The sequence below is a fragment of the Neophocaena asiaeorientalis genome, unplaced genomic scaffold (genome assembly GCF_003031525.2).
Source record: "Neophocaena asiaeorientalis asiaeorientalis breed wild unplaced genomic scaffold, Neophocaena_asiaeorientalis_V1.1 scaffold581, whole genome shotgun sequence".
NCBI lineage: Eukaryota > Metazoa > Chordata > Mammalia > Artiodactyla > Phocoenidae > Neophocaena > Neophocaena asiaeorientalis.
This window is the reverse complement of record NW_020172732.1, coordinates 1,926,111-1,941,629: the sequence shown is the minus strand read 5'-3', so window position 1 is coordinate 1,941,629 and position 15,519 is coordinate 1,926,111. Positions and strand designations below refer to the sequence as shown.

At 37.7% G+C, this 15,519-nt stretch overlaps 1 protein-coding gene across 6 annotated transcripts in view; it reads right to left on the bottom strand.

Annotated features, from left to right (window-relative positions):
* Nucleotides 1–15,519, bottom strand: part of PATJ (PATJ crumbs cell polarity complex component) — a 336,033-nt gene that overhangs the window by 109,352 nt on the left and 211,162 nt on the right. For all 6 annotated transcript variants that reach the window (XM_024740399.1, XM_024740403.1, XM_024740400.1 and 3 more), the window contains one exon: nucleotides 2,373–2,464. In XM_024740399.1, coding sequence (XP_024596167.1) covers nucleotides 2,373–2,464 — 92 coding nt within the window. The remainder of the gene's footprint in view (nucleotides 1–2,372; nucleotides 2,465–15,519) is intronic.

Sequence of the window (15,519 nt, the reverse complement as noted above, 5' to 3'; positions counted from 1 at the left end):
AGAGTTCTTTGTCAAATGACTAGTTCCTTCCCTATGGACACTGAAGCGTTAATTAATTAATAAAATGCTGGCACACAAATTATTAGATACATATCTATTGAATGAAACAAAAGGTTGTAAGCAGCGCATACATCTCTCTTGATACAATTCAAGCTCATTTCCCTTTAGATAGTCTAAAAGTGGATATGACTAGATTGTTCAGAATCAAGCCCACATCATTTTTCCCCCTATAAAAGAAGATATAGAAACTCTTCCTAAGTTAGATTATTTGAGAAAGTAGTAGGGAGAGGGACTGAAGTATGAGGAATTTTGTAAAATATGAGTTATATGTCTATATGCATTTTTGAATCCCCAAAATAAGTCACACTAACTTACTATGATTGCTGCCTTTGGAGAATAAATAATCTGGATTGCTCAGTAGGAGCTGAAAGGAAATTTATTCAATAAAGCCTTCTGAATGCCCACTGTGTGCTAGGCACTATAATGTAATGACCAGGTAAGAAAGGCTCATAATTAGATGACATATTTTGAATGTAGTTTGATCCTTCTAAATTTCTTAAAATCACTTCCAGTAAATAAGTATGCAGCAGCATCCTCAATCACGCTTACACCATTAATTTCCTGAACAAATTTTTTTCTTGATTCTGATCAAAATTGAAACCACCAGACACTAAATTAATGGGAGTATATTACTATTATTAAAATTCTACTCAGCTTTCTCTTCTGTACTCTAAATAATTGCAGTTCATTTAACCTTTCTTTCTTGAAGGAGGGGGGTTCTATTTCCCAACTACTTAATTGCATTAAATGATTTCCTTTGGATCCTACTCAATTTTCTTTTGCTCCCTTTAAAATGGGATGACCCGGCATGAGTAATAAAGGCCCCACAAACGCTGAAGAGGTAACAGTAATGTTAATCATTAATAATGTCCCTTGCAGCAGTCACCACCATGTGCCGAGCACTGATGTGCAGACTCTACTGAGTGCTATCTAACGTCTTCTCATGTGATCCTCACACAGCTTTACATAAAGTTCTAAAGCCTAAATGGCTTCACCTCTTTACTTGTATGCACTTCTCTTGATGGACATCTTAAATTTTTGAGGGGCTGACCTTTCCTCAAGTCTGTTCATGTTTTCATCTAATTTTGTAACCTCTGGCAACAGCAAGGGCCAAGAAACCCCAGAAAAGAGATTGGTGTCTGACAGAGGACTTCAAGGTGAGTAAGCCAGAGGTGGTCGTCTTAATAAATACATAAAGACAGATGAGAGGAGGAAGGTTTCTCCCCCTAGAAACAAGGGTAAAACCCCTGGAAATCCAGAAAGTGTTACTGAGCAAGAGAAAAGGGCATCAGTGTAGGATTTCTTCAGGAGCAAAGCAGCAACGCCTGTGAGGCTGAAGTGATGGCATGGGAAGGAATATTTCAATCACCTACATTAGTGCCCATATCTGGGAATAAAACTCCCCTAATCCCAGCCATCTCCTGGGAGTGGACAGGTCTTACTAACAGGTAACTATAGAGAAGGGGGAGAAAAACAATGATCATCACCGTCATAAAGGACCAGCTAACATTTTTTCAAGCCTTTACTCCATGCTGGGCACTGTGGTAAGCATTTCTAATTTTTGAAACACCACAATGAGTGAGGTAAGTGCATTATAGCCCCCATTTTACAGATAATAACTGAGGCCCAAAGCAAAAAGAAACAGCATGACAGTTAACATACAGGGTTAGTTACATCCCCAAGAATAATTCAGACTCATCTGTCATTTCAGTCCAATAACAGGGAATCAAGCTTCCTTCCACTGCTGGTGATGGCCACCACCAATAAGGATTCCCAATTCTGACTCATTTAAGCCAAAAGGGCTCAGTCAGCTAGCAGATGAGGTGTGGGCAAATGTGGAGCCCTAAACGGACCACACAACTCCAGACAGCAGAGCTCACATCTCCTCCCCTCTGTATTTCTCACCAGCACTCTTAATACGAAGCTTCTAAAATTTTCCTGGGTTCTTTTTTTCCTGCATATTCTTTGATGAAGGCATTAATGATTCAGCAAATTACCAAATGATGGTGACAGCAGGACGAGAAGCTAGAATATTCTATCATGTTTATAAAGAGGATAATCAGGAAGAATTTTTTTTAAATGGAAATAAAAGTACAAGCCTCAATTACCACTTCTATCATGTGAAACATAACAAGAACACATCACAATCGAAACGATCTATACTTTTCTTGAAGTGACAGTCACAAGAGGGAAATACATTTTTAGAATACAGTGATTTTGTTAAACAGACGAAAGATGAAATAGTCTTACACAAATGATAACATCTCAAGAGGAGATCTTAAGTTTTAGAAAACCAGATGTATCTATCCTACCTGATGAAAACAAGCTTGACCTTTGACGGGGCAGTCTTAATAATGGCAGATGCATTTTGATGACTTCTTCCATACAGGATCTGATTGTTTATCTGTGGGGGAAAAAAATCAAATGCACTTGTAAAATTGTAATATATATATATTTTGTATGAAACTATATATGTATATATACATGTATACAAGTATATGTGTATGTACTTGGAATTAGAAAATGAAGTTCATTCATTTTTAAGTAGGTAGATGTAGGACTCTTTAATGCTAAAACTCTTAACATTCTTCAGCGTATAGATTCAAACACTAATTCCAAGCAGCTGCTAAAATCTCTTAAATTCTAATTTGAATGCAGTTAATAAAGAACGTACAGTTTTTGACCCTTTTGCTAAACTTGACAGCAGCAGTTGAGCTAGATGCAAAAACCTTATGATAGATATTTCATTTCCTACAGCTTTTCCAGACTCCTAAAAAATGCAGAAAACAGACCAAACTGTGGTATTCATCAGAGCTCTGGAGTGTCCATTAAATATGATTCTGTAAACGTGTCAAGGTTATTACATAGCATAAATCTTGTTACTCCAGAGGATGTAAATATTACATCCCCATTTTAAGTCAAATATTAGAGCAATTGCACTGAAACATTTTACTGTACCCAATCAATGAGGCATCCATTCTTATCCAAGATGTGGTGGGATTTTTAACTTGATTGAATTCACCTAAATATGATCTAAAAACATTTATATTCTAAATTTTTTCACTCCAGATTTTCCCACTGCTGAAGTATGATGGTAGTCATAATCAATCTTTTATTTTATTTCAGCCATTTGATAAGAGCTCACACAGTTTGGGCTTTTTCTCTCTTGTCTCTTCAATAAGTAATGATCTATGTCATACTGTCCCTTTTTAACTGAGGCCTTGATAATTTCTATTATTTAAGGGATAGTATAGTACACTATATAAGGGATAGTAAAAAGGAATTTATGCTTTATGAAGCTAGCATCTAATTTGTCTGTCCTTGATGTCTCTGAACTTTTGCATTTGAAGACATCTGGAAAAGGTATCATTTTTGTCATAACAGCTATAATGAGAAAGTATTTGGAAATAAACACTTCAAAGGATGGAATGAAAATATAATATTTTTAACTGTCTAAAATGAAGCTCATCCATCACCTCAAAGTGATAAAGCTGGTACTCATATCAAAGGCTATTGCAAAGACTAAACTTGAACCACTGCTTCACTATGCCTCTCATTTTATCAGCTTTTGTTCTTCACCAAGATAATCAATCTCCCAGAAATCCACTGATCTCCACACTGTCATTTCTCTGCGTCTCAGTTTCTTCTTCTTTAAAAGGAATCTAAGCACCTATTTCATAAAACTATTGTGAGAATTAAATAATGTCTTTAAATTTTATTTACAGTAATCTTGATACCCAAATGATTTTTAATTTTTATGTGTTAAAACTACTCATTTTTCTGTTAAGATTTCTGCCTTTTTAACATGATGTATTTAAAAATGTGCCCACCCTCTGTATGGTACTATGATGATGGATACATGCCATTATACATTTGTCCAAACCTACAGAATGTACCACACCCAGAGTGAGTGCTAATGTAAACTTACGGACTTTGAGTGATTACGATGGGTCAATATAGGTTCATCAGTTGTAACGAATGCACCACTCTGGAAGGGGATGTTGGTAATGAGGGAGGCTGTGCATGTTTGGGGATATGGGGGTCCATAGGAAATCTCTTTACCTTCCTCTCAATTTTCCTGCTCTAAAATAAAAATCATTTTTTAAGTACCCACCCTCTAGATAACATATTTTCTCCTAATACTTTTATGGTTTTATTTTTCTTATATTTACATCTTCTTACCTAACTTAGTTATAAGGGAAATAGTTAAAGTCATGTAGTCATTAAGAGTGATGTGAAAAAGCATACTTAATGACATAAGAAATATCAAAAATGTACTAAGTGACAAAGCCTGGCTACAACACAGTATGTCTAGCATGATCACCTTTTTTGCTAACCATAATTTTCAATCTCTTTAACGGATAATGAACTGCAAATCAGGAAGTTTAAATCACAATTTTAAAATGAGACAATGCATGGACTATGCTTGATCCAACGCCTGGCACTCAGGTGATTATGTGTGAATATCTTCCCCACAGCGCCTGGCCTCTGCTTTAAGAAAGTCTTTCCTAAACCACAACTTATCAAACCTTCTTGTCTTTGAATTCTATGGCACTAGGTTTTAAAAAATTCCTCTTAGTCCATTTGCACCTCACCCGCATGGTAAAGTCAAACCCTGTCAGGTGGAAAGCATCCATGCAGGCATATAACATTTACTGAACAGAGCTACACTCCTTGAGGGCAGGAACTGGTGTCCTCTTCTTGGTATTCCCCAGCCTTCATACACAGCTTGCATACAATGGTGCTCAGTGAGGATGCACTGAATCACAGAGCCCTGAATAGAAGTAACATTTCCGTTAATCAACTTCTGGTATGCTTTCTCTGAGGTGGGCTCCAGCCTTCAAAGTGATTGAAGTTTAAAAAAAAAAAAAAAAGTTTTTTTGATTAGCAAAAGCTTGAACATATAGAAAATTGAGCTGTTTCATGTTTATGGATATGCCTGTCTTTTAGCTGTGATCCTCCATCTTGATAGAATAGAATCCATGGCAGTATTATTCTAAGAGGACAAAAATCATAGCCCAAATGAAGAAAGCAAGTCATTAATTTCAATTTACCTAAGAGTAAAGCTAAAGTTATAAGTCTTTCCTGGTGCTGTTTCTGAATATTCAGAGGCCCTGGCAGTAGAAAGGCGAGGCAGCTTGCTTGCTGGTAATGTTTTTTCCAGTGCCAACAACTGTGGCATTTACTGCTAAGGCAGCTGCTCCCTGCCAATGATCAGGAGCCTCTAGAGAGACTCTGCTACTCAGTGGAAAACTGGGAACAGAACAGGAAACTCAAGATAAGAGTGAAACCTTATTTTACTGGATTAAATCTAAAAGGAAAAATGCAGATCTCCGGATAAAAATAATCCAAGACAAAGTCTCTTTTCTGGCTTCAGAAATGACACATTAGCAGCCCTCTGAGTTTCAGGAGAGGAAGATCTCTTCTGTGTTTTCTTAGATCTTATTGTATACAAAACAATTTCACTATTTAAACAAAAGGTATATAGCTTCCAATGACATAAGCAGGTTTTTTATATTTCTTCATTTCTAAGGACACCCATTCCAGAGAAAATTCAGTAAGTAATTAGAAAGAATATGATGCATTTTATGCAAATTAACTTCAGACTGTCACTTTTCCTATTTCTGAGAAGGTGCTGTTTTCTGAGGGCACTATTGTTTAAACAACAGATGGAGGACATCTTCTAAGTATAGCATAGACAGAAAGAAAGCATTTTGTACCTCCTGGAAGTTTTTCAGGTTAATTCTAATTAATAATAACTACCAGCCACTGAGTGTTTTCTCCGTGCCAAACACTCTGCAAAGCTCTTGACGCACAGGATCTCAGTTAAATCTCAGAATAACCAGGTGTTATGTACTTTCACCAGATTATGACACTGGTACTCCAACACCTTGAGTAATTTGCCCAAGGTGATTTAGCTATTAGTTGAAAACCCTGTTTTCCTAAGGCACACCTAGAGGTATTATCATCCGTATGGTGCACATAAAAATCAGCTGATTTCGGGCTTCCCTGGTGGCGCAGTGGTTGAGAGTCCGCCTGCCGATGCAGGGGACACGGGTTCGTGCCCCAGTCCGGGAAGACCCCACATGCCGCGGAGCCACTGGGCCCGTGAGCCATGGCCGCTAAGCCTGCATGTCCGGAGCCTGTGCTACGCAACGGGAGAGGCCACAACAGTGAGAGGCCCGCGTATCACAAAAAAAAAAAAAAAAAAATCAGCTGATTTCTAAAGTCATCTTTGTAAAGGTGTCTATTAAATAAACTCTGAGCTGAACACCTACCATCTTAGGTCCTGGAATTTTGAGATACACAAGTCAGAATCAAGCATTTTACCACAATGCATAGAGGCAAGACCTGATAGGCTTTGGAAATCCCTAATGCAGTATGCAGTTCTGTAAGACTGCACCTTTCCTTTTGAGCAAACAAGCTACACCCTGAACAATAATATATACTTATTTCACTTTTTCTTCATTATACAAATAGACAAAGATTGACTAACTTTTAAGTTTTTTTCTGACCCAAGCCAAAGGAAAACAGTTAAAATATTTCATCCTTTCAGAGTATGTGATCACTCAGATTATCTAGAGATTGGAAAACACATTATTATTTTCCATATACTTCCAATGAACTGAGAAGTAGAGAAACTAGGTGCTTGCCCAAAGTTTCTCCTTTCAAAGGCAACTCAATGATACACAGAAAAAATAATAAATTATTTAGATATATCCTTATCTTTGATACTATCTAATAATTGCAAGAAGAACTATCCTTAGTCCTGACTTGTTATTCCAACTCCCCTCAAATAGTCTATTTATTATCTTAAAATCTGAGATGTACAACTCTTCCATTAAAGGGTAACCATATATATTCTAAGTCTGGGACAGTCCAGTTTATGCACGTTGTTCCCATTATTTATAATGCTCCCTCTCAAAAGTAACCCAGTTTGGGTGATAAATAATATCTTTTCCCACGTTCACCCAGCCATGACTATGGGAGGTGTATTTTATGATACTCCATATTGATTTCCATATTACTAAATGAGAAAGATGTAGTAGAGACTTTGGGGATTGTTGCTAGCACACAACCACTTCCTTTACCAGGGATGGTCCTTCCAACCTTCCCATCACAAACACCATCCATAATGGTTTACAGCCAAGTTAGTATTGTTTGTCGTGCCACTCCAGGCTGAAGCTGGAGGACATATGACACAGACTGGGACCATCAAGATTCTCTCTTTTTTGGCGGTTTAAAGAACCTTTATATACTTTCTGTATGAAGGAGCTTTTTATACTCTTGATCTACAATTCTTGTTTTCTTATCTGTGTTTGGCTTCCTCTTCTGATTACTGACAAAAAAAGGCCTTTCTGAGATCCTCCACAAGGTCAGTAACTTCTATCTCAGCTCTATGATCTCTGGTCCTGAATGACACTAATATTTTATCATGGGTAAGTTAGCTCATCTTTTCCAAAGTTCTGAATTTCCAACTGAATGAAATGTCATTCAGGAGCAACTTACAGCAGTTCTACATACTGAAGACAATAGCTCCAAATAAGAAACATCTGTATTTGGAAAACTTACGTCATATTATAACGGGTTTTCATTTTGATCCATATTTCCCCTCAGGGGTTGGTTTCTGCTACTCAGGGCAGGGGGGGTGGGGAACAAAAAACAAAAAACACTGATTTGAGGTAAACCCTCTCTATTCAGGTACAGAGATGGAATATTTAACTGCAATATTTTATAGTTTGTAGAAGAAGTAGAATTAGGTTAATCTAGCAATGATTCAGCAAAAGTAAACAGATATAAATCCTTTTGTTATACTACATAAACTTTCACTTTAGAAGTCCTTAATGAGATTTGTTTCAATAAAATTAATTATGCAAAAATATCATGAAGAGGTAGCTTTTCAACTATTCTTAATTTTCCATAAACTGAACATGAATATAAATTTATGCTGGAGAGCAGCTCAATTAAATTTACTCAAAAATGTACCAAATTGGAAGTAAAAGTTAATTAACTTAAGCTTAGATTAGAAATATTAATTCTACAAAAATTAAAATTTAGTTCAAGCAACAGATTTGCCTGAGGTTTGAATATGTTAAAATATATTATGCTCAAAAACACACCCTTGGCCCATGCTTTTATTAAACAGGATGATTTATTATGAACAGTAATAAATTATAATTAAAAAATTGAGTTAGAATTCAGGTAACTGAAATTGCTGATGAAATCTGAGAGTCCTCCCTAATTCACTTCTAAATATATTCTAAACTTTACATTTCAAGACATTAGAATCTACAGGTTAACGTTTTTCTTAAATTAACTCTCTCACTGACTACAACACACATGTAGAGAAGAAAAACCAAATCATAAGTTTTATAACTTGATGGATCTTCTTACACTTTATATTTTAATCTAAAGATTCCAAGGACTTCCCTGGTGGTGCAGTGGTTAAGAATCCTCCTGCCAATGCAGGGGACGTGGGTTCGAGCCCTGGTCCAGGAAGATCCCACAAGCCATGGAGAAACCAAGCCCGTGTGCCACAACTATTGAGCCTGCGGCCCACAACTACTGAGCCCATGTGCCTAGAGCCCGCGCTTCGCAACAAGAGAAGCCACCACAATGAGAAGCCACCACAATGAGAAGCCTGGGCACCTCAACAAACAGTAGCCCCCACTCACCGCAACTAGAGAAAGCCCACAAGCAGCAACAAAGACCCAACGCAACCAAAAAAAAAAAAAAAATTTAATTACAATTCCACTTCTAAGAATTTATCCTAAAAAGATTAAAAATCAAGGTGCGGGCTTCCCTGGTGGCACAGTAGTTGAGAGCCCCCCTGCCGATGCCGGGGACACAGGTTCGTGCCCCGGTCTGGGAAGATCCCACATGTCGTGGAGCGGCTGGGCCCATGAACCATGGCCGCTGAGCCTGTGCGTCCGGGGCCTATGCTCCACAGTGGGAGAGGCCACAACAGTGAGAGGCCAGCGTACCGCAAAAAAAAAAAAAAAGAAAGAAATCAAGGTGTCAAAACGCCTATCGTGGCTATAACTTATAATGGAAAAAAATAGAAAAAAACTATACATTCATCAACAAAAGGTTTATTATAGTTGCCTTAATACAACAATAAATGGAAAATTGTGCTATTAAAAGGTGAAGGAGGGCTTCCCTGATAGCGCAGTGGTTGACAGTCCGCCTGCCGATGCAGGGGACACGGGTTCGTGCCCCGGTCCAGGAGGATCCCACATGCTGCGGAGCGGCTGGGCCCGTGAGCCATGGCCACTGAGCCTGCGCGTCCAGAGCCTGTGCTCCACAACGGGAGAGGCCACACAGTGAGAGGCCTGCACACCACAATGAAGAGTGGCCCCCGCTTGCCACAACTAGAGAAAGCCCTTGAACAGAAACGAAGACCCACCACAGCCAAAAATAAATAAATAAATTAAAAAAAAGAAGATGCAAGAAATGTTTAAAAAAGACCTAGAAGAATTAAAGAACAAACAAACAGAGATGAACAATACAATAACTTAAATGAAAACTACCCTAGAGGAATTAACAGCAGAATAACTGAGGCAGAAGGACGGATAAATGACCTAGAAGACAGAACAGTGGAATTCACTGCTGCGGAACAGAATAAAGAAAAAAGAATGAAAAGAAATAAAGACAGCCTAAGAGAGCTCTCAGACAACATTAAATGCAACAACATTTGCAATATAGTGGTCGCAGAAGGAGAAGAAAGAGAAAGGACCCAGGTAAACATTGGAAGAGATTATAGTTGAAAACTTCCCTAACGTGGGAAAGTGACATATTTAAAGTGATGAAAGGAAAGAACCTACAACCAAGATTACTCTACCCAGCAAAGATCTCATTCAGATTCGATGGAGAAATCAAAAGTTTTACTGACAGGCAAAAGCTAAAAGAATTCAGCACCACCAAACCAGCTCTACAACAAATGCTAAAGGAACTTCTCTAAGTGGGAAACACAAGAGAAGAAAAGGACCTACAAAAACAAACCCAAAACAACTCACTACATAATGATCAAGGGATCAATCCAAGAAGAAGATATAACAATTATAAATATAAAAGCACCCAACACAGGAGAACCCCAATACATAAGGCAGCTGCTAACAGCTATAAAAGAGGATATCGACAATAACACAATGATATTGGGGGACTTTAACACCTCACTTACATCAATGGACAGATCATCCAAACAGAAAATTCCTTGAACATTCTCCAGGATAGATCACATCTTGGGTCACAAATCAAGCCTCAGTAAATTTAAGAAAACTAAAATCATATCAAGCATCTTTTCTGACCGCAACGCTATGAGATTAGAAATCAACCACAGGGGAAAAAAAGTAAAAAACACATACACATGGAGGCTAAACAATACATTACTAATAACCAAGAGATCACAGAAGAAATCAAAGAGGAAATCAAAAAATACCTAGAGGCAAATGACAATGAAAATATGGTGATCCAAAACCTATGGGATGCAGCCAAAGCAGTCATAAGAGGGAAGTTTGTAGCTATACAAGCCTACCTCAAGAAACAAGAAAAATCTCAAATAAACAATCTAACCTTACACCTAAAGGAGCTAGAGAAAGAAGAAGAAACAAAAACCTAAGTTAGCAGAAGGAAAGAAATCATAAAGATCAGAGCAGAAAAAAATGAAATAGAAACAAAGAAAACATAACAAAGATCAATAAAAGTAAAAGCTGGTTCTTTGAGAAGATAAACAAAATTGATAAACCGTTAGCCACACTTATCAAGAAAAAGAGGGAGAGGACTCAAATCAATAAAATTAGAAATGAAAAAGGAGAAGTTACAAGAGACACTGCAGAAATACAAAGCATCCTAAGACTACTACAAGCAACTCTATGCCAATAAAATAGACAACCTGGAAGAAATGGACAAATTCTTAGAAAGGTATAACCTTCCAAGACTGAACCAGGAAGAAATGGAAAATATGAACAGAACAATAACAAGTAATGAAATTGAAACTGTGATTAAAAATCTTCCAACAAACAAAATTCCAGGACCAGGTGGCTTCACAGGTTGCAACAAAAAGAATAAAATACCTAGGAATTAACCTACCTAGGGAGACAAAAGACCTGTATGCAGAAAACTATAAGACACTGATGAAAGAAATTAAAGATGATACCAACAGATGGAGATATACCATGTTCTTGGGTTGGAAGAAACAATATTGTGAAAATGACTATACTATGCAAAACCATCAATACATTCAATGCAATCCCTATCAAATTACCAATGGCATTTTTTACAGAACTAGAACAAAAAATCTTAAAATTTGTATGGAGACACAAAAGACCCCGAATAGCCAAAGCGGTCTTGAGGGAAAAAAATGGAACTGGAGGAATCAGGCTTCCTGACTTCAGACTATAGTACAAAGCTACAGTAATCAAGACAATATGGTACTGGCACAAAAACAGAAATATAGATCAATGGAACAGGATAGAAAGCCCAGAGATAAACCCACACACCTATGGTCAACTCATCTATGACAAAGGAGGCAAGGATATACAATGGAGAAAAGATAGTCTCTTCAATAAGTGGTACTGGGAAAACTGGACAGCTACATGTAAAAGAATGAAATTAGAACACTCCCTAACACCATACACAAAAATAAACTCAAAATGGATTAGAGACCTAAATGTAAGACCGGACACTATAAAACTCTTAGAGGAAAACATAGGAAGAACACTCTTTGCCACAAATGACAGCAAGATCTTTTCTGATCCACCTCCTAGAGTAATGGAAATAAAAACAAAAATAAACAAATGGTTCCTAATGAAACTTCAAAGCTTTTGCACAGCAAAGGAAACCATAAACAAGACGAAAAGACAACCCTCAGAATGGGAGAAGATATTTGCGAACGAATCTACGGACAAAGGGGTAATCTTCAAAATATATAAACAGCTCATGCAGCTCAATATTAAAAAAACAAGCAACCCAATCCAAAAATGGGCAGAAGACCTAAATAGACATTTCTCCAAAGAAGACATACAGATGGCCAAGGAGCACATGAAAAGCTGCTCAACATCACTAATTATTAGAGAAATGCAAATCAAAACTACAATGAGGTATCACCTCACACCAGTTAGAATGGGCATCACCAGAAAATCTACAGACAACAAATACTGGAGAGGGTATGGAGAAAATGGAACCCTCTTGCACTGTTGGTGCGAATGTAAATTGATACAGCCACTATGGAGAACAGTATGGAGGTTCCTTAAAATACTGAAAATAGAACTACAATATGACCCAGCAATCCCACTACTGGGCATATACCCAGAGAAAACCATAATTCAAAAATACACATGCACCCTATTTTCATTGCAGCACTATTTACAATAGCCAGGTCATGGAAGCAACCTAAATGCCCATCGAGAGATGAATGGATAAAGAAGATGTGGTACATATATATAATGGAATATTACTCAGCCATAAAAAGGAATGAAACGGAGTCATTTTTAGATATGTGGATGGATGTAGAGACTGTCATACAGAGTGAAGTAAGTCAGATAGAGAAAAACAAATATCGTATATTAACGCATATATGTGGAACCTAGAAAAATAGTACAGATGAACCGGTTTGCAGGTCAGAAATTGAGATACAGATGTAGAGAACAAACGTATGGACACCAAGGTGGGGGGAAGTGGTGGTGGTGGTGTGTGTGTGTGTGTGTATGTGTATGTGTGTGTGTGTGTGTGTGTGTGTGTGTGTGTGATGAGTTGGGAGACTGGGATTGATGTGTGTACACTAATATGTATAAAATGGATAACTAATAAGAACCTGCTGTATAAAAAAATAAAATTAAATTTAAAAATAAAAGATATGTAGGTAGGAAACTGCAGCTCTCTTCCTAGGATCCACAGGTATAGCTTTGGGGGTTAGAGTATAGACTAACAGAATAAAGATACCCAGATCCTGTTCAAAGAAGACTTCGTAGAATATTTTCCCTTTCCAAAAATCTTGGGCACCAGCCCCCATGAAAAACAATCCTCAGTTTCCAAACCTCTGCCTTCAGTTCTGCACATCGGAGAAATGAAGGGAAGAAAGAGGCACCAAGGCAAGGATGGAACAGGGAAGATGACTGAGACTCACATGAAAACAAAATTTCACTATAACAGAAAGGTATTTCTGGATACATTTTCACATTAATTTTTTTCTCAAGAGACAAAATAATATACTTCAACCTCTAATAACTTAATAGTTGTGTAAAAGAGCAGGTTTTAAGAACTAAATTTAATAAACAGTGTTGAAATAAGGTCTTCTGCAACTTCATTTATTTCTTGTGAAATACATTGTTCCCAAAGGAAGACATTAATTTACAAGGCTTAAGCGTGAGAGATTTATTTTCTCTCAAACAAAACGAATTAAACTGAAATACCTTCTGAAGGCAAAGTAAGAGTATGCAGCTCACATCTCTCCAAATTTGATATATTAGGAAAATAGTAAGATATTCCTTTGAATTCTAAACCCTGACACTATTGAAAAATATCAACTTCAAGGAAGTGAGCAGAGAAATATGTTTTTGTGTTGCTGATTCTTAGTGTTTCTGTGGAAATAGCCCCAACTGCTATAGGTTGGTTCACTTGACCAAATGAAATAGGGTGTCTGTGGAGTTTCCTATTACATGCAGGGAATAGAAAGGAATAAGTGAATGGAGTCATAAGTATAATCTACCTCTCAACAGCTCATTAATATTGCAGAGGAATCATGCTTTCCTAGGAGGTTGAGACATTACAGCCTACCTCTATTAATGGTATTGTTACTCAAATAAGTAAATAGGATCTCAGGTGAATAGTGACCTGGAATTCCTCTTCTAAGAACATCGATACATACTAGGAGTCAAGACTTCCCCCAGACTAGTAAGATCCAGATTAATAGTTGCTTCTTTCAAACAAATGATCTGATTAGCACTCAACTCCAATTCCTTCTGCTACCAGAATTTTTTTCTCTTGACTTCAAAACATTTTTCTTGCTGTGTCTACAGACAGCCACAAAATCAGTAATCAAAGGACCTTATCAAAGTCCCCAACTCTCCTCCTTCAAGCCACAGTTTTTTTTTTTTAAACACAAATCTCATCAGCGAATCAGTGTTGTAGAGGCAGAATTCCATCATACACATTTTATCGCTTTTGAAGCATACCTCATAAAGAGTCCAGCACTGCCACACTGCTCAGTGTGACAGGTAGGCAAGATAGGTACTCCTGTACTTTTTTAACGAGGACACTGAGACTCACAAGCTCAGTAACTAGTGCAAGGGTTCTAGGTGAGGTAGTGGCAGAGTTCAGAATCCAAACTCAAGTCTTCCGATCCCAAAGCCTCTTTCCAGTGAGGATGCAGCCTTTGGTACGGGTGAAATGTATATTCAACTTGATGCCATGGGACTCCTGCTACTTTACTTAATACTCATCTTAATCACCCATATGCCATCCCCAACCACCTCCCTCCTTGTCCAAAATAATTCCCAGCACCCAAGTCTCATTCCAAACTCTGTACAGTGGTGAAGGCCTAGAAAAATTCAGTTCAAGTGTCAACTTTAAAAACTCTGCCTCACCAGAGTATAGGACTATCTTCTCAGTCACTTCCTTATGTGTATGATATATGTGTGAAGAATTTTTTCAATGAAAAAGACTGCACCTGGCAGGTTGGCTAAGGTCTGATTATATTCAATGTTTTGCCAGATTTGGGGGGTGGGAAACACTCTCTCACATACTGGTAGTGGGGTGGAAAATTTGTATAACACTAAAAAAAGATGATTTGGTATATTTATGCCACAGGAATTGCACAAAGCCATATACACCAGTATGTTATAGTATTATTTGTACTGATATGGAAAATGATACATCATTCATTAAAAAAGGTATGTACAATATGATTCTATTTGTGGTTGTATGACAAATAGAATCATATTGTACATACAAATGTGTATGACCATGCATGAGACCGGTAGGAAGGATGGTAAACTGACAGTGGTTTCTTCTGGAGGAGTAGTAGAAGAGGGAAGATTATTACTTTTACCTTTACAATTACAATTTTTTATGATTACATGTTACTTTAAAAACATGTCAAAAAGTTAAGTTTCTCAGGCTTCTCTGGTGGCGCAGTGGTTGAGAGTCCGCCTGCCGATGCAGGGGACAGGGGTTTGTGCCCCGGTCCGGGAAGATCCCACATGCCGCGGAGCGGCTGGGCCCATGAGCCATGGCCGCTGAGCCTGCGTGTCCGGAGCCTGTGCTCCGCAACGGGAGAGGCCACAGCAGTGAGAGGCCCGCGTACCGCAAAAAGAAAAAAAAAAGTTAAGTTTCTCTAAGTTAAAGAAGAGAAAAACAATAATAAGAAGCAAAACCTTTACAACAACTCAGTATGTTAGGGAATCCATTAGAGTTTTTTCTATTTTTTAATATTTGCTAACCTAATACTTTTGACTCATAGCC